This window comes from Pantherophis guttatus, chromosome 10 (genome assembly GCF_059756535.1).
Source record: "Pantherophis guttatus breed Tessera chromosome 10, ASM5975653v1, whole genome shotgun sequence".
In the NCBI taxonomy this organism is placed as follows: Eukaryota; Metazoa; Chordata; class Lepidosauria; order Squamata; family Colubridae; genus Pantherophis; species Pantherophis guttatus.
In genome coordinates, this window is record NC_142072.1 from 24,467,961 (window position 1) to 24,485,930 (window position 17,970).

The window sequence follows — 17,970 nt, forward strand, 5'->3', positions numbered from 1 at the left end:
CTCCATTCCCACCTCACTCTGGGGCCAGCCAGAGGTGGTATTTGCTGGTTTTCTGAACTACTCAAAATTTCCACTACTGGTTCTCCAGAACCTTTCAGAACCTGCTGGATTTCACCCCTGGTCTCCACACATTCTTAGTAATAATCCTATATGTGGAACACCCCAAGTCCAGTGGTGGGTTGCCCTTGGTTCAAACTGGTTCGCAAGAACCGATAGTAAAACCAGAAGGAGGCCCCATCCACTGCCCCAGATGTCATCATCAGTGATCTGCGCATACGCAGAAGCAAGGCGCACATGATTTCATTGTGAACTGGCAGTAAAGGTAAGTAGAACCCACCCCTGCCCAGGTCCAATCATCTCCATGGCTTTGGTCTTGGCCTATGTCCTCCAAGAGGTGTGAAATGAAGACAGCCTAGTATTGAGATGTTGAAAGAAATGAAGGAGGCTTTTCTGGTCTTCTTGGTTGGAAAGATGGGGGTTGTAGGGCAAAGCTTCAGGAGATGCACCAACTTTACCCATCTCTGTGACAAAACCTATTTAAAAGGGGGCTTTTTGTTTGAGTCCAATTCAGAAAACACAGTCATTGACAAGGTCATGCAGATGTTGTCAAACTCAAGAGAAAAAAGTTGTCTCCATTTTTGACCTGTGTGGACACTGTACCATAGTCTGTGGATTTCTGATTTAGAAATATCCAATCTGGTGAATATTTCTACCCTCCACTACAGGACTTGTCAGAGTAATATTTATTCCCTTTCCCTTCCTACTATTTAACTTGGTTTCACGTACATACTGACAGCCAACCTAGACAATGGATGCCACGTTTTCCCTTAACTATGATTTCATGAGCCACTTCTAACCAAAGTCATAGCCTCAGTTTTACAGTGATGAGATTAGGAGGAAGGTCAACCTGGTTAATTCATCATAAGCAGGATGCTGATTAGAAGAAGGGGAGAAAAAAAGCACCAGGCACCAGGATTCTGGTTTGTGAAGATGGTCGTGATGATGAGCAGCATCACTACCCCATTTCTGTTTCTTTTGGTACCAGTTCACTATTTCCTCCAGTTCTCCTCCTGCTCCTAGCTTCTCTATACTGACAGAAAAACCAGCAAAGAGAACAATAGCAATATTTCATGCTGATTGTTTAAAGTATTTATTAAGGGCCATGAAGCTGGATGCTGCCATTGCTTTAAGCTATTGCATCTTTTGAAATTTGTCATAGTTATGAGTTGTATTTTTGTCATCTTTACTTATTTGACTTCTTGGTAAGACTCCCTTTATGATGATGATGATTATTATTATTTATTGAATTTCTATACCGCCCTACTCCCGAAGGACTCAGGGCGGTGCACAGCCATGAAATAAAACACATAGATATACAAAATTTAAAATCGAATAAAATGAATTAAATAAATTTGGCTGAATTAATACCCAATGATGGTGACTGATGATGAGAAAAAGCAGCTCATTGGGAGAAATACTGCCTGTGTTTTATAGCCGGGGTTAGAGTTTAGCAAGATAAGGCCATTATGCTTTTATTTGAAGCTTTAATCTTTTAATTAAATTATTTTTAATCTCTTCATTCAAGTTCTGACTTTCCAATTGTCTCTGGCTGTGCTATGCATATGACCTTGTTCCTTGGAGCATCTGAGCCTTCCCTTGGGGATCTTTCGCCAAGGAAATGCATCAAACCAGGAATGCCAGGGGTGGGATTGGGGTCCACTCTACTTACCTGTTTCATTAAGGCTGGGTGGAGACATTAGAGGAAGCCCTCTTAAATTGGTCTAGCTCTGACCTCTCTCTCTTCTCCTGTTCTTCCTCCTTGATTTAGGCTGCTTGGCGCCTCTACTCCACAGACATCAACCGATCCTACCTGACTGCTACCTGGTGTTACTATGACAGCATGCTTCCATCTTTTAGGTATGTGTGAAGTTACATTGGGGGTTCAAGGGATGGCAGTTAGAGCTTGGGGGCAGGTGTTCCTTGGAAATCATAACCAACGAAACAGAAAGAGCAAGTTGATGGTAATTGCAAAGAGATGGACCGAAGTAGGGAAAATAGATCAGAGAGAGCCAAACTTGTGCGAGTAATCGGTAGGGTTAAATATGCCTCTTTTTCCTACTCTGGTTGCTGCCACATTTCCAGGGAAATTAATGAGTCACTTTATGGGAGAACAGGGCAGAGAAATTAATGGGGATTGTATGGTGGCCTTGTTCTCCTGGCATCTATCCGTGGTAGATGGTGGATATTTGGTGCCTGATATTCTTGTGTTGGTTCAAGGTGAGTGTCAGGCAACTTTAGCAGCTGCCCACAGTCAAGAATGCTAGATTCTCTTGGAGTCTAATTCATTAAATTTTTGGAAAGGAAAGCAGGATTAGGTTACAGAATCTAGAAATTGGATGCATGTGTCCTTTAGCTTCTTTGATCCCATTGATCTTCTTTCTAACTATCTTTTGATGGTGGGGAGATGTTGTTTTCTGCTTTGACAGATAGCGAAGTGCCTTTCATCTGGCCTTCAACTCCCTTGCAAGTGGCCATTGCCTTACACAGAGCTCCTTTGATAAATCAGTTCTTATCCAATCCCAATGTTTAAATCCCATCCATCAGGAGAAGGTGGTAGATTAATTATGCTTCATTGCAGAAGAAGGAACTGGCCATGGGGAAAGGATTAACCAGTGAGGCTGAGGCTTCGAAAATCCCTTCCTTTGAACATGTTTGCTGGGTTTTGAATGTTCAGATTCTGTGCCCTCTTCATAAGGCATCATAATTCCATCCACATCTTTCATAACATGTGATGTTTCCTCCACTCAAACTGGGCTCCAGGATCTTCTAGGTGGTGGAAGCTGCAATGGAGACTAATGGAGAGGTATGAGGGTAGGAACTGGGCTATTAATGGGAGTGTGATTCTGGACCTTTGCATACATGTAGACATGCATGGGGTCACACGTGCATATACATGCAGGGTAGAATATTATTGTTAAGCATAATTTATTCAATCAAAAAGCCACCCTCTTGCAAGACTTATTTGACCACGTTTTCATAGTCTCAAGCAGAAGCCTGTGGCAGCCCACAAGAACCTCTGTGTCTTATTTTTCTAAATGCATCTCCCACTTTTCTAATGTTTAGTACACAAGAAGGTTTGCAGTTGTCTTCAACATAGAACAAGATGAAAATACAAAGGAGACAAATTCTGTGGAATCAAGTGACTACCTTCAAAAATCAAAACAAAACTAAAGACCAAACAGGCAGAAGCAGCACAAAACAACAATTAAAAATGATTATTTGAGGGGGAAAGCTGTGGCTTGTACATCCAAAAGCAACTAGCAGAGGGACTGAGTGGGCATACTCAGGAATTTCACTGAGAAGCATCGAGAGGCATCTATGGGGAGTGCTAACATCTGTAAAGTGACAGATGTAGCATCACAATGGAACATAATGCGTGCATATATTTAAAAGGGGTGGGGCTTCATTAGCGACACCATCCTTACTATCTTGCAGATTGTGATGCCCATGGCCATCCCTGTTTTAGGAGTTGTGTTTAAGTGGGGAGTTGGCTCAGCACCTCCAAGACAGATAGCACTAATTGACTTTGAGAACACTATGTGCAAGAGGCTGATCTCACCAAAAGAACACCACATCATGTCCTTCCCCAAAGGTGGGACTTCAACTCCACTTCACCAGTTCATTCCTACTAGAACTGGAAACCACAATTACTTAAACTCATGGTTGTGTCCCTTATAGAATAAGGGGAAACTTGTATTTGGAGGGTCTGAGTGTCCACCTGGGGAGAAATAAAAATGGCAAGATGGCATCTGCATGTAAAAAGGGGTGGAACTTGAATCATGCAGGCATGATAGACATCTTGACATTAGATCCTCCTCCAAGAACAGGAGAAGGTGATAGGAAGGAAGATAGAAGTGGGGAAAGTAAGTGAGAAGAAATGTGGTAACAAGGACCAAAGTTTCTACAGCTCATGATTGGCTACTTTTGGCATAGGGTCCTTCCCATGGATCTTTTGAATAAACAAGGAGACCAAGAAGATGACACCCTTGATTTACTTCCATACACTTCCATGCCACACGACTACCGTGTGTGGCTTGGTAAATCACAAATTGCATTAACCAGTGTAATAAGGGAAGAGAAGATTTGCAGTAGATTTATTATCACCGGCTACACTTTCCCCTTATGTGGAAAGATGGATTAAAAGAAGAATCAGGAGGCCTAGGCTGTCATTTCACTTTTTTCCCTGTTTCAAAATATCTGACATTTTTTAGGGGGGAAGACATTAAAAAAAAATACAATACCAAGCATCTTTATCTCAAGGACTTTTGTCTGAATGTACATGACACTGGCTTGGAAGCTGCATCGTGAAGCTTTTTGAATTGCAGACTCATTCAGTGCTGAATGCAAATTTTGGTGGGTTTGACCAAATTCATAAGAAAACTTTTTTTTTTTCCAGGAAGGCTACTGTTTCTGCACTAAGGAGAAAGAATAGATTATGCAAAACCTGCCCCCTTTATGATGGATAGTATTGCTTAAGTGGAAACTTCCAAAGATTAACATTGGCCAAACATCAGGGAGAAGACATCTTCCCCTATTCAGTGGTCTGGTCATGAAATTGCACCCCATCTTTCTTTCTCCCCCTCCCCCCCAAAAATATATATAGGATAGTCCAGAGCACCTGGCCATGGTATGGAGACCTATTTTCTTCCTTCATGGACAAACCACTGATCTGGAGTAGTGTTGTTTTAATGATGACTATGATCTCCACCCCAATTTACACTGGTCCAAATGGAAGATCTTATGAGTTGGAAGTTCTTTGTGTCCTCTGTAGAGAAACATCATTATGAAAAAGGAAAACCCTCCTAGTATTTGCTTCAAATTACTTATACTTGACCCATTGATGCAAATAATTTTAGAGCTTAACAGTAATGATGTGAAAGTCAATATAACTTAGCACCAATAGCACATACTTTATAAGCAAAGCACTCTCCGCCAGTTGTAATTCTTAGATCATTTTTGGGCTATGCCCTTATATTCAAGCCATATTGGCTATCCAGTACTCTTTGACTCTGACTCCTAAATTCAGATTCTGCTTGGCCCTAGAGTCAGATATGGAGGAGATCTTATTAGCCTTCTTGTTGCTATTGAGTATAGTGAATCTAGATTTGTATCAACAGAAGAGAATATTTGTAGCTCAAGACTGATCTGTAGGGTCCTTGGTGATCTCTGACATACAGGACAAATAGGCAGAAGACTAACAGAATGCATCCAGAAACACCAACTAGCAGTCAAAAGACATGATGAAGACTCCTTAATTGCACAACACATGGATAGACATCACCATAATTTCAACTGGGAAACTGAGCATCCAAAACCAAGCTAAGTCCAAAAATGCTAGAGAATTTCTGGGAACCTGGCACATAGACAGATCAGCCATCAACAGGCACATTGAGATAAACCACTCCAAAAAGGCAATAAAAAAGCTAAAAAGGAAACAAAAGAACAACAACAACAAAAAAAAAAACCTTGCCAGCAATTAACACACAGATAAGCAGATATTAACACCAAAATTAACACTAGACCAACAATGGAAAAGTAAACAATATCCCAATCAAGAAAATACCAGCTCAAACGAATAGTCAAACAAGGAACAACAGGCTAGTCAAGGAACCGCCGAGAATATTTCCACCAACACTGACAGGGCAAGCCACTTGTATATAAAGTGAGAGCAAACCCCACTCCCTTCTAGCACTGATGATGTTACCTAGTTGGGTAATGAAACATCTGCAAGAAAGCAACCAAGTTTGGAGAGTACCAAGGAGCCCACAATCTAGAGTTGGTGGAACAGTCCAGCACTCCATCTTTTACTTGAAGACATCCAATGAGGAAGAATTGACAGTTCTTCTGTGGGATTAGTTCCATATCAAATTATTTTCCAAGCCAAAGTCCAATATGGAAGTCTGGCCAGCATTAGCTTTTCATCCCTTTTGTCTTGCTTCTTCCTTTTGCAAACCTTTTGAACTAATTTCAGTTGCCATGTATATTTATTGTATGCTTACCTGCCCTTGGGAGACATATATAGAATAAGTTTCATAGCCATCCTGAATTCAATAATGTTTATTACTGAACACTATCAATGACGAACAATCCAACAGTATGAAATGGGGCATTGTTTAGCATTGAAGACTGAATATTTCAATTAATGGTAAGATTCATTGATTGGTACTGTTGCCTTAGATAGTTCTGAATCAAATGTTCTACAGATCTGAAGAATGTCTGGGTTGCAGCTTGGATTACACTCGGAACAAAATTATGGTAATTCATGACAACTTGTTCACCTGTCCTCCCAAAATTGGAACTTGTGCTCATAAATTAGTGTTTCTACAACACACTTAACCAAATTACTTACAAATTTGGCTTTGTTTGCTAAGTTTAGACAGTTTGATCGTTCACTTTTTGTGGCTTAGTGTATTTTATGCATGTAAGCCATTTGGCTGATTTATAGTTCCACATATTCCACAAACTAAGAAATGGATTAATTTCTAAATTAGATTTGGAGTTAAATTAAACATGTGAACAGAGGCCAGTGTAACCCATTAGACGTGTACCGTAATTCTAGAAGCAATGCCAATCAATGTAGTCTATCCAGATAAGTCAATCAAGAAAACAAAACCATTAGGTGATTCCTATTATTTTCTCCTATGGGAAAAAAAACAAGTTTTTCCTGAAGAATTTATGGGCAGTGGTCCACAAATATGTTTGTTTTAATTTTGTTAAATTTCTGCTAGGTTTTTCATTGCTTCTCCTTCCTGCCTTTCTCTCTGCCTCTCTCTCTCTGTCTCTTTCTCTCTGTCTCTTTCTCTCTGTTTCTCTCTCTCTGTTTCTCTCTCTCTCTCTTAATCCCCTTCCATTTTAAGACTTTCCTTGACATTCTACTTTTTTTGCTTGCTTGCTTGTTTTCCCACCTTTCTCTCCCATTTGAAAGCTTTTAATTTCTCCATGTTTTTATTTGAACCCAACCCTAGAGAACTGGTCCCTATGTTTGAAAACTTGCACCGAGCTCGCAACGGAGGGCTTAGGATCTCTCAGGTGAGGAAATTTCCTGATGGAGCTCCACCGTCGTATCACTCCTTCACCTCTGGCCTGAAAGCCTCCACTCCTACTTTTTGCACAGGAGAAAGGTAGGGTTGATGCCACCTCCTTGCACGTTTTCGTGCCCCTGGTGTGTCTCATGCCCTTCTCTCTCTCTCTCTTTCTCTCTGGTGTGTGGACTCTGTCTTGTGCTGCTGCTCCCTCCTGGTTTTACTCCTTTGTTTGTTTCTACATGTGGTACGAGTTGAGTTGGCTTCCGTTGGGTTCCTCCTTGACCCTTGAAAGAAAGGCAGAACCATGCACAATTCTTTATCTCTTTCTTCTGGCTGGAGGCCATCGTTACACCCCCACCCTGGGATCATTTTCATAGTTACATTTTCAAGGGAGAAATCTAGGTGGTGCCACCAAAAAGATGAACCCAACACACACAACATCATGGCTAACCCAGAATCTCATTTTCTAGCAGGACTTGTGGCAAAACATTTTCAGCACCAGTTTCTTTCCAGAAAGAGAGTCAGTATGGCTGGGTCTGGACTGTTTCCACCTTCTTCCAAGTCTCCTTTGCAGTCCACCTCATTTCATCATCTTTTCTCTCTCTCCTCCTCCTCTCTGCCTCCCTTGATTCCTATTTCTCTGACCATCTTCTCATCACTTCTCCATTCCCTATTCATTTCCGGAAGCTGGATAGAAGAAGAAGCTCCGTCACCCAAGTGTTTGCGCCTAAGGTAACCCTTCCCTTTAAAATGGCGGCGTCTGCTTTTATTCCCTCCTCAGAGAGAGGGAGGCAGCAGGACGGTAGGTTTTCCTACAAGAGGTGCTGGTGGTCTGAATCTCCTGCTGAGGTAGGGGGCAATAACGTGTTGGGGAGGGTGAAAGGAGAAGCAGCACTGAAAATGGAAATAACTCAAGGGGACTAAGGGAATTGTTTGCTGCATCAATGCTTAGAGACAAGGGAGGTCAAATCAGGAAACCAGGGCCCACATTTTACAATAATTCCTTAGGTCCTCAAGTGATATTTCTAATTCACATTGTGGTGTCACCGGAAGTGGAAAGACCAAACATCTGAATCAGGGATGTGAGGAAGGGTAGTGTTTTCTCTCTTCACTTCTCCAAGTAGGAAAAAAAAGTCTCCATGAGATTGTTTTTTTCTTGAAGGAATAGGGTTTTTAAGGGGGAAAGGTTGTCTTAAGCCCCCATAAGGTTTAAACATGATTTATAATTATATTTGCAAGAAACAATATAATTAGTATAATCTAACAATTTTGGAACTGAACTGAAAAAAAATCAAGTCCAGTTGCTTTTAGAAAAAGCACCTTTGGGACAATAATGAACTGAATGATTGAGAATCTCCATAGACATGTCCACATGTCTTCATCATGTCCCTAACCCAGGACATTAGTGTTAAATCACCTTTGGCTGTTCCAGTGTAAAAAAAATATTTCCCCCATAATACCTTTACAAGCTTTGTTATGAACACAAGCTGATATATTTCCAGTGGTGGGATTCAACCGGTTCGCACCACTTCAGCGGAACCGGTTGTTGAATTGCTGGTTGGCCCCTCCCCTCTCTGCCCCTCCCCTTCCCCCACGGCTTGTTTTTGCTCCCAGGAGGCTGCAGGGAGGCCTACTAGACCCAAAATGGGGCACGGGGAGGGCGCATGCCCCCCGCGGCCTATTTTTGCTCCCAGTGGGTTGCAGGAGGCCAAGTGCTGCCTGTCACACCCCCTGGCCACACCCATCATGGCCACATCCACCCAGCCAGTCATTAGGGCAGAGAACCAGTTGTTAAATTATTTGAATCCCACCACTGCATATTTCACCAAGCATTCTGTTGGTGCAGTCAGATGGACACTTTAGGTTGACTCTTCACTCCATGGGAAGAGTCTTCCAGGTCTATTTTGATTTGGACAACAGGCTTTCAAAGTAGAATCACCTCTTATACCTGATTCAGAAGCTTAGATCAACTTGAATAGCATCTCCCCATCAGTGGTGATGTGGAAGTCACACAAGAAAGTAGAAATGAGAGGCGCTTCTCTGTTGCTCCCTAGCATAGTTTTCCCAGCACCTATCAACAGTGGTCCTAAGGCTACTGAGCACTCTTCCAGAAGAGCAATGAACTTATGTTCAAAAGAAGCATAAAGAAACGATGACAGGTCTAGGGAATGGTTACCCAGGAAAGCAACAGAGAGACATCCTATTTGCTCATTGCCTGTGCAGAAGACCTGTTAAACTCATATTAAAAAGCAGCCAGGTCTCAGAGCAGAGGACTGGTTGTAAACTGATTGTAAGAAGCAATTGGGATTGACAGAACAGAAAACGCTATTCTATTTTGGGTTTCCTCACAAGTCAAGAGGAGGACCCTTTAATGGAGATATTGGGAAGAGCTATCAATAGACAAGAAGAACATGAGTAATGTGATCTTCTTGGCCAATATGCCCATTTCCAGATCTGAACTACGCTGATCATTTTTAAAACCAAGCTTTCCTCCAGCAAGCTCTGGTGATGCTGGCTTGTTTCATGGAGGCCAAGTGAATTGTCCATATCAATGATGGGATTGGGAATCATAGTGAATTTTGGGATGTCCTGAGTGAGGTGTTCTGTGGATGGTGCTCTCACAACATTCATCAAGTCCTGTTGGCCTCAGCATGGCTTTCCCCTCTGTCCTTCCCCTTACTAACCTTTTCCCCTCTCTTCCTTTCTTTTTCCTTCTTGTCTTCTCTTCCCCCCCTCTTCTTTTTGTTCTTGGTTTTTTTGTTTTTGTTTTTGTTTTCCTTCTCCTCTCTCTAGCCAGATCTTTAGTAGTAAAAGAAATTTCTTTCGGATTCCCACCGGCTGGAAACAGAGGTACCGAGGCTTTGGATCTGCTGTCCAGGAGATGTTTGGGGACTTGACTTGATGTTCATACTCTATTTGCATTATGTTGTCCCATTGATTCAAACCCTTCCCTTTTTTTTAATATCCGAGAGGGCATGCTGTAAAAATCATGTGCAATGGAGAAGTGCATGGGGATGTCCTTCCTTCCCACTTGTTATGATGCCCTTCTAGGGTGGAGATACGTTTGCTCTCCTGAAAAAAAATAATGGTATGTCTCCAGTGCAGCTTTCGAGCAAGATTCAAAACAAATGCACTTGGATTCAACATGGGCCACATTGGGACAGAAGACAAAGAATCCAGGGACCCCACTTCCTACTTAACACTTTCTGAATTCTTCCTTTCTTCTAAAACTTTCTGCTTCTTTTCTCTTCTGCATCCTTGCCCCAACCATCCCAGCCACATTATGTTGACCTCTGATGACACTAAGAGACTAGCTGGATTAATTAAAAGAAGTCAAAACACTTCAACATGCTATGGATTTCTTAGGATGTTTAAAATGTAGGGCAGGAGAATTTGTCCAGGTTCCCAAAGCAACCAACTATGAAATGATTCTAAAAGGGTTCTATGTTCCTTGAGTCGTGGAGAGTAAACCTAATGGACAACAGTACCTGATGGTTGAAGGTTTGGTCTAATATGGAATGCGATTAATCATTTCAGGCCAAGATAGTAATCTAGTGGGCCACCATCATGACACTTTGTACCTCAACCTCGCTTCAGTTTATTTTGGGAGTTTTTGTGTTTCTCTCTGATTTTTCATACTCCCAAATCTCAAATCAGAAAGATTGGTTTCCTCAGGTTCTACTTTCAGACAAAAGTATAAAGCTGTGCTGGAGATTTACCTTCGTGTAGCTGCCTGATTATATTCTGGGTCTGGAATAACTCTTAGGGCCAGTGGTAGCCACTTGGAAACATGAATGCATGAAGACAGGAACTTCTCCCTCCTCCTTCCAGATGTAGTGATTCCAATTCTTACAAATGGACAGATTTGGATTTGAGATATGGATGCAATCCATGAACACCTTGGCTGGATAATCTAGCAGTCCTGGAAAGATTTAGACTTAGTCCATTGGCTTGTCAAATTGAACCATACAGTAAAAGGTATTGAAAGAATCTTGATTATGTACAATTTCATGCCCTTTTTCTTCTGTCCATGACATTAAGACTTGGCGATTGTCATGGGAGAAGTCTCACCCAAACTATGTTCAGCTGAAGAAGGAATCTGACCTTGTTGGAAATTTTACCCTAGGGCTGGCCCTGAAGTTATTCCAGTTTTCTTAATTGAGCTGCATGGGGGGAAAGACTAAAGGAACGGGGAATTCTGGAGATTGAAAACTGGCTGTTGGAACAATCTCCAATCCAAGGTGGAAAAAACAGGGTCCTCTGCCCTTCCTGGAAAAAGGCAACTCACCTGAGAATGCAGAGTTGCTTTGAAGTTCCTCAAGAAAATCAACACTGATGACCATGCTGCCCAGTAAGACAGCCCAAAAAGAGCTGCCAGTTTTCCTCCATGGGAAATGTGGATGATCTCAACGGTGCATTCTTGCAAGATGGTGAGAAATTAGCAGGTGAATGATCATTGTGATGGTGCCTCCCAGAGTGACCCTTTCACAATGCCTCCAGTCATTGTGCAAAGACATTCTTGCAAATTAGATGACAAACTATCCGCCTGTGATTCATTAAAAAAAAGAGGTCTTCACTTCTCTTTTTGGAATCTGCTGGGCCATGGCTGTGACCAGAGACCAGTGCTGTTGCGGCTACCTTATTCCTTCATAGCTTGTTTCAGGTGGAGATCTCAGATCTTCACAGGGCTAATGTAGCAAAAGCGAGCCAGACATGTGGCAGGTCTAGTAGCTTTAGAACACAGGAATGTATCTTCTTGAATTATGAAAGCTACTGCAGCATGACAAAAATATTTCTTGGGAGTGAGGAAAACAATTCCCAAGAATCAATCCATTGGCTCCTGAACTGGTATAGAGTCACCTCTGTAAAGCAAGTATAGCAATTCAGTTCTTGTCATTTTCTCTTTTTGAAATACTAAGGCATTTTTCCCAAAGTTGTCCTCCAAATCTCTTGTACTACAGCCCTTCATCCCTAAACTACTGCTTTTGGGCCACTGTAGTCCAACACAGCTGGATGAAGCCACGTTGGGGGAACAACGCACGAAAGGTATCCAATAAAAACCTGGTGCTTGTTGGAGGATTGGTCAAAAAATGTTGCTTAGGTGTTACTTGGGAATGGGATGGGATTTCTGAAATATCAACTATTTCCCTAAGTTCAAATCATACCTGCAGCTTTAAACCCCATTGCAAACAGGATATTTTGTTAAACAAACTTTATGGAGAAAAAGGCCACTTGTGATTCCTTGCTTAGCCAGCTGCGCAGTGAGAATTATGTCCATTAATGGCTCTAAGATAGCTAACCAAGGGTTTTTTTTTTTTGTGATGTGGGTGGTACCTTTGAGCCAAGATGGACTCTTGGCAGCTGCCTTGGACAAGTCCCTGCAATTTTCTTGGCAAGATGGTTGCCATTTCATCCTTTCTTAGGGTTGAGACAGTGGGACTGACTCAAGGTCACCCAGTTATCTTTGTGCTTAAGGTGAGACTAGAACTCCTGATCTCCTGGTTTCTAGTTCGATGCTTCACTGCTACACCAAACTCTCTCTCTGAACCAAGTTTGGCAACTGGCATTTCTGCATGCCAATTTTATCTTGCTTTCATTCCACCATTCTCAGACCCTTGCTGAAAAGAGGAATTAATTTCCTGGACCTTGCAGTTCCTATAAATCTGGAGGCATTTCTTCATGCTTTGAGCTATAGATGGCCTTGAGGTCCACAATGCGGTGATTTCTTTATGCTAGGCATGGGTGAGGCAACCTTTCCTATTTCATTGGATGCCCCTTCAGTCCAGTAAGAACCGTTTCATCTCCTTTGGATCACAGGCAATTCTACATTGGGGGCTAAGCTGACATTGCACAACTTTCCATGTCCACAAAATCAGGGGCTTCTGATTTTGCCAGTTCCCTAAGAGCTATAGGGAACAGTTGTTTTTTTTTTTACAGATGGTAAAATTCTATCCTTCCTTCTTCTCAGATGCTGGGATTTCCCCACTCCTGACACATACACACAAAGACACTGTTCTACTGTGTCATCCCCTTTCACCAACCCATCATTCTAGATTTTTGACTCTTCCCATTTGGTGACCAATCAGCCTTTTAAGGCTGCTATGCCTTTCCTCTCTGCCAAAAGGAATGATGGCAAGCAAAATCAAACAGGAAGAAGGAGGTGATAGCCACCAGTTTTTGTTTTTGTAATCTTCTATTTGCCAGCTGGAAGCAGAATTGTCCAACTCAAGAAGAAGAGAAAGAGAAATGTCTTCAGGCTGGTGGTTAATGACAGGGACATGAAGATTTGCCTGTTTTCTAGGTGCAATGGTCCATCCAGAACTTTGATTTTACTATTGTGGCCACCTTTAATCATCATACCTGGTGGATACCCTTGATCAAGACATGAGCCCAAAGTGCTATTCAGTGCATGCTTGAAGCTGAGTAGGATGGAGACAATGGTTGCGAGCAAGGGATTATAATTTATGTTTATCTTAGGCCCGTGGGAAATGGTTAGCGAAGAAATTTAACAGTGAGGTCAGAAATTACCGTTTTCTGCTTGGGTGGGAAGAAAAAGAAGCTCTGCCACCGAAGTCAAATTCTTGGCCAAGCCATTGCTGGATCTGTTAGGTCAAGTGCCATTTGGATCTGTGGAGTTCTCTCTTTGGTTCTGAGCAGAACTGAGGGACCAAACATCCTTGAAAAGGAAAAGCAATTTGTGTTTTGCATTTTGGTTCTGGATCCCTCATCCAAAAAGACACCATCTGAGATGGCATATCATAAAGCTGTCCTATTTCATCTATTTGGCTGTGGCTACTAAAAATGCTACAATTGGTTAGGTTTAACTTGGTTAATTTTTCCAGTGACTTAGGGTTGTGATATGAACCCAAGTGATTTGGTTAGTTGAACAAATTCATAAAGCTGAACGTTCTGCTAGCGCAAACATTTCCATGGTTCTTGAGAGTGCAAACTACCTCAGGTAGAGTTAGCTAAAGTTAGTAACTGAAACATATGTTAGTTTTGATTAGGGTTAACAGGGGTTAGATTCCTCTGGAAGGATATAACTGCAATGCTGTGATTGAAGCCCCTCCTTTTTTTTTTTACATTCATTGCACATGCAACACATTTCAGAAAGGGGCAGGACCGGTGGTGAAATTCAAATATTTTACTACCGGTTCTGTGGGCGCGGCTTGGTGGGCGTGGTTTGGTGGGCGTGACAGGGGAAGGATATTGCAAAATCTCCATTCCCACCCCACTCCGGGGGAAGGATGTTGCAAAATCCTCATTCCGGGGGAAGGATATTGCAAAATCCCCATTCCCTCCCCACTCCGGGGGGAAGGATATTGCAAAATCCCCATTCCCTCCCCACTCCTGGGGGAAGGATATTGCAAAATTTCCATTCTCTCCCCACTCCAGGGGAAGGATACTGCAAAATCTCCATTCCCACCCCACTCCTGGGGGAAGGATATTGCAAAATCCCCATTCTCTCCCCACTCCGGGGGAAAGGATATTGCAAAATCTCCATTCCCTCCCCAATCCCACCCCACTCTGGGGCCAGACAGAGGTGGTATTTGCCGGTTCTCTGAACTACTCAAAATTTCCGCTACCTGTTCTCCAGAATCTGTCAGAACCTGCTGGATTTCACCCCTGGGCAGGACTTTATTACTGATGTGGCTTGAGATTTTTCACCACCACCACTACCCACAATCCCCTTTGCACTTGTGTGAAACAAAATATTTATCTACCTAATAGTGATCTGTCCCCGTACCCACACACACACAAACGCAGCCAGCCGAGGGTTAAGGAAACACTTTGGAACGCACCCAGGTCTTATCTCCCACTTGGCAGTGATAGACACACCGTCTGCCAAATGCCTTTATTTTCACAAACAGAAAGATAAGGTACTTAACGTGCAAAAAGTCCAAGCAGAAACAATATTTCTCTCCGCAGTTCCGAACGAGGCTTTAGTGACTATCCAAGGTTTACTTTTGTTCGTCACAAGGATCACTGACCACCACCCTCTATTATATAGTCTCTGGGGTGTGGTCCAGTGACTCAGTTCTAATCCCTAGCATGCCTCCTAAGCTGCTGCAAACGTTTATCACGCCTTCGGAGGCGTGCGTCCAGGAATGATGTTTCTTCGTCACTCTGATCCGAGCCAGCTGTCTCCCTACTGATCTCCTCTCCCTCGGCCGGCACCTGAGACAATGCCAGAGGGGAGGGGCCTGGAGAGGGAGGCCTGTCTGACTCCTCTTCCTCATGCTCGGAGCTTTCTTCCTCCGATGGGACAGGCTCAGAGGGCGAGGCCACAACAAATAGTTGCAAGTGATGTGCATGTAAAAAGGACACAGGGCTTCAATCACATGGTTGTAGCTGCCATCTAGATTTTTTTTTTTTAGCTCTTGTCCCCCACAGACCCATCTCCATCTGAATCCTCCCCGATACTTTGAACAAATAGGCAAATTGGGACAAGCATAGGATCCTTGGTGCTCTCTGAGCTTGGTTGTTTTCCTACAGACATTTCATTACCCAACTAAATAAGATCATAACCTAGGAGGGACAAGTCACTTGTATATAGCCTTGGAAGAGCCTTGGTGGTGCAGCAGACTAAAGTGCTGTTAAGTAGCACTTAGCTGCCAGCTGCCTGCAATTACTGCGAGTTCGAATCTCACCAGGCTCAAGGTTGACTCAGCCTTCCATCCTTCCGAGGTAGGTAAAATGAGGACCCGGATTGTGGGGGCAATAAGCTGACTTTGTATAAAAAAGAACACTGCTTGGGGGGGGGGCAAAAGCCCCACTAAGCAGGTATATACAAAAGTATGAAGGCTATTGCTTAACGCATTGTAAGCTGCCCTGAGTCTCCGGAGAAGGGCGGCATATAAATCGAACCAATAAATAAATGTTTTCCCCAAAATAAGACCCTGTCTTATATTTTTTGAACCCCGAAATAAGCGCTTGGCCTTATTTTCGGGGAGGTCTTATTATTTTGGGGCTCATGGAGCAAGATGGGGCTCCTCTTGCCGTCTTACCTGATTTCCAGCTCTGCGTTTAAATATTTTCGGGGAGGGCTTATTTTCGGGAGGGAGGGCTTATTTTAGCGCATGGGCTCAAAAGCCCAATTAGGCTTATTATCAGGGGATGTCTTATTTTCAGGGAAACGGGGTAGAGAGCAAACCCCTGTCTCTTCTAGCAAAAGAAAGCTAGCACTGATGAGGTTACCTAAGTCAGGTAATGAAATGTTTGCAAGGAAACAACCAAGCTCAGAGAGCATCAAGGACTCCACAGTTCAATCCTGAGCTACACTGTATTCTCTTCTGTTGGGTCAAATATCTTGTTAGGAAGGAAGGAGAAGTGTTATCTGGGGAAAATGGCTTCTTCCTTCCACAGCCACATTTGCTTGGGCTGTAGGCCTTCCCTTGCTATCAAGGAAGATGTTCTTGGTTTATTGGCCTTATCTTAAATAAAGCTCTCAGCCAGCTTATCTTGTGTTGAGCTTGCTGAGCTTCCAAACATCTCCTCTGCAGGCATCCCTGGTCTTGTTGGGTCTTTCAGTCTCTTCATCTTTTAATTGTTCTAACGTTTCATGTTTGATTTGTTTGCTTGTTTCCTTTCAATCTGTATTGCAAGTATTTTGGAAAGGGCTCCGGACTATGAATGGAGTTGTGGCATGAGCTAGTTTGGGCCCTTTTCCTCTATCCTTTCTCTAACTGAAATCAGCTGCTTGACTTGTGGTCCAACCTGTAGTCCCTACAAATGGATAATGAAGGCACTGCACCAAAGTCATAAATTCTACAATGAGGTGGGTGCTGCAGAGAAGTTGGTGTGGATTTGCATGGAGACTTTTTTTTTTTAAAAAAAATATTTTTAAAAATATTTTATTGAGACTTTTTATTTAATCTTTTACAGAAAACTAGTGCTACAGGGGAAACCTTACCTTCCTTATATGCTTGTTTTCTACCTGCAAAGACAAGTTGGTGGTAGTGGGAGAGATATATGTTAGTTAACAATCCTTGGCCCCTCAATCGGAAGGGGAATCGTTGAGCACATCTCCAGAAAAGCAAAACCAAGGTTCCTACAAGAGGATCAAGTTGACACACTCTCAGTCCTGCCACTACTTAAATATCTAAGTCAGTGTTTCTCAGCCTTGGTAGCTTGAAGATGGGCGGACTTCAACTCCCAGAATCCCCCAGCCAGCAGCGCTGGCTGGGGGTTTCTGGGAGTTGAAGTCCACCCATCTTCAAGCTACCAAGGTTGAGAAACACTTATTTAAGTGGAAATGATCCTTAGCTCCATTTGTTGACAAAAGTATAGTTTTAAGTGTACAGCAGTAATGCATAGCCAGAACTGAGAATCATGCACCAAACCCCCTAAATTCAACCTTTCCCTCACTTAACTGCCTCCCATTGCTGACCGCCCCCCCTTGCCAATGACCAATCAGGTTCAAGCAAGATGTTTTCAGAATAGTCACTTCAAGTGTAGGTTAGTATGCAGCTCCTTTCCTTTCCCAGTTGGTTGACTTTGAAGCAGCATCTCAGGGAGATACAGAAGTCACTTTCATTTTCCCCAAAGCATTGCCTGTCCTGTCAACCCTCCTGAGAGTTCATGGCAGACTGTCACTGCACAGCGAAACAGAAGCAAACATAAGGAGGCAGCTTAGACATACTATAGTATTACTGTGTATACAGAAAAAAAAAATAGTGCAGGATAGAAGTTCTCATTGACTAAAGTATTATTTCAGGTTTGAATGCTGATCTGCTAAAATACTTAGTTATTTTATTCCAAGTGTTTATATTTGGGGACCAAACTTTCCTTCTGATTCTCATCCATGTTTAGGGGTTTCTACATAAAGACCTCAAATTACGACCATTCAAAGTTATGACAGACCCCCATGGAGCTATTTACAACC

The 17,970-nt window shown here is 42.7% G+C and overlaps 1 protein-coding gene across 4 annotated transcripts in view; it reads left to right on the forward strand.

Moving 5' to 3' along the window:
* Nucleotides 1-17,970, forward strand: part of KCNQ4 (potassium voltage-gated channel subfamily Q member 4) — a 160,798-nt gene that overhangs the window by 114,889 nt on the left and 27,939 nt on the right. For all 4 annotated transcript variants that reach the window (XM_087876805.1, XM_087876806.1, XM_060691415.2 and 1 more), the window contains exons 8-9: nucleotides 1,829-1,917; nucleotides 7,026-7,181. In XM_087876805.1, the coding sequence (XP_087732931.1) occupies nucleotides 1,829-1,917; nucleotides 7,026-7,181 (245 nt within the window). The remainder of the gene's footprint in view (nucleotides 1-1,828; nucleotides 1,918-7,025; nucleotides 7,182-17,970) is intronic.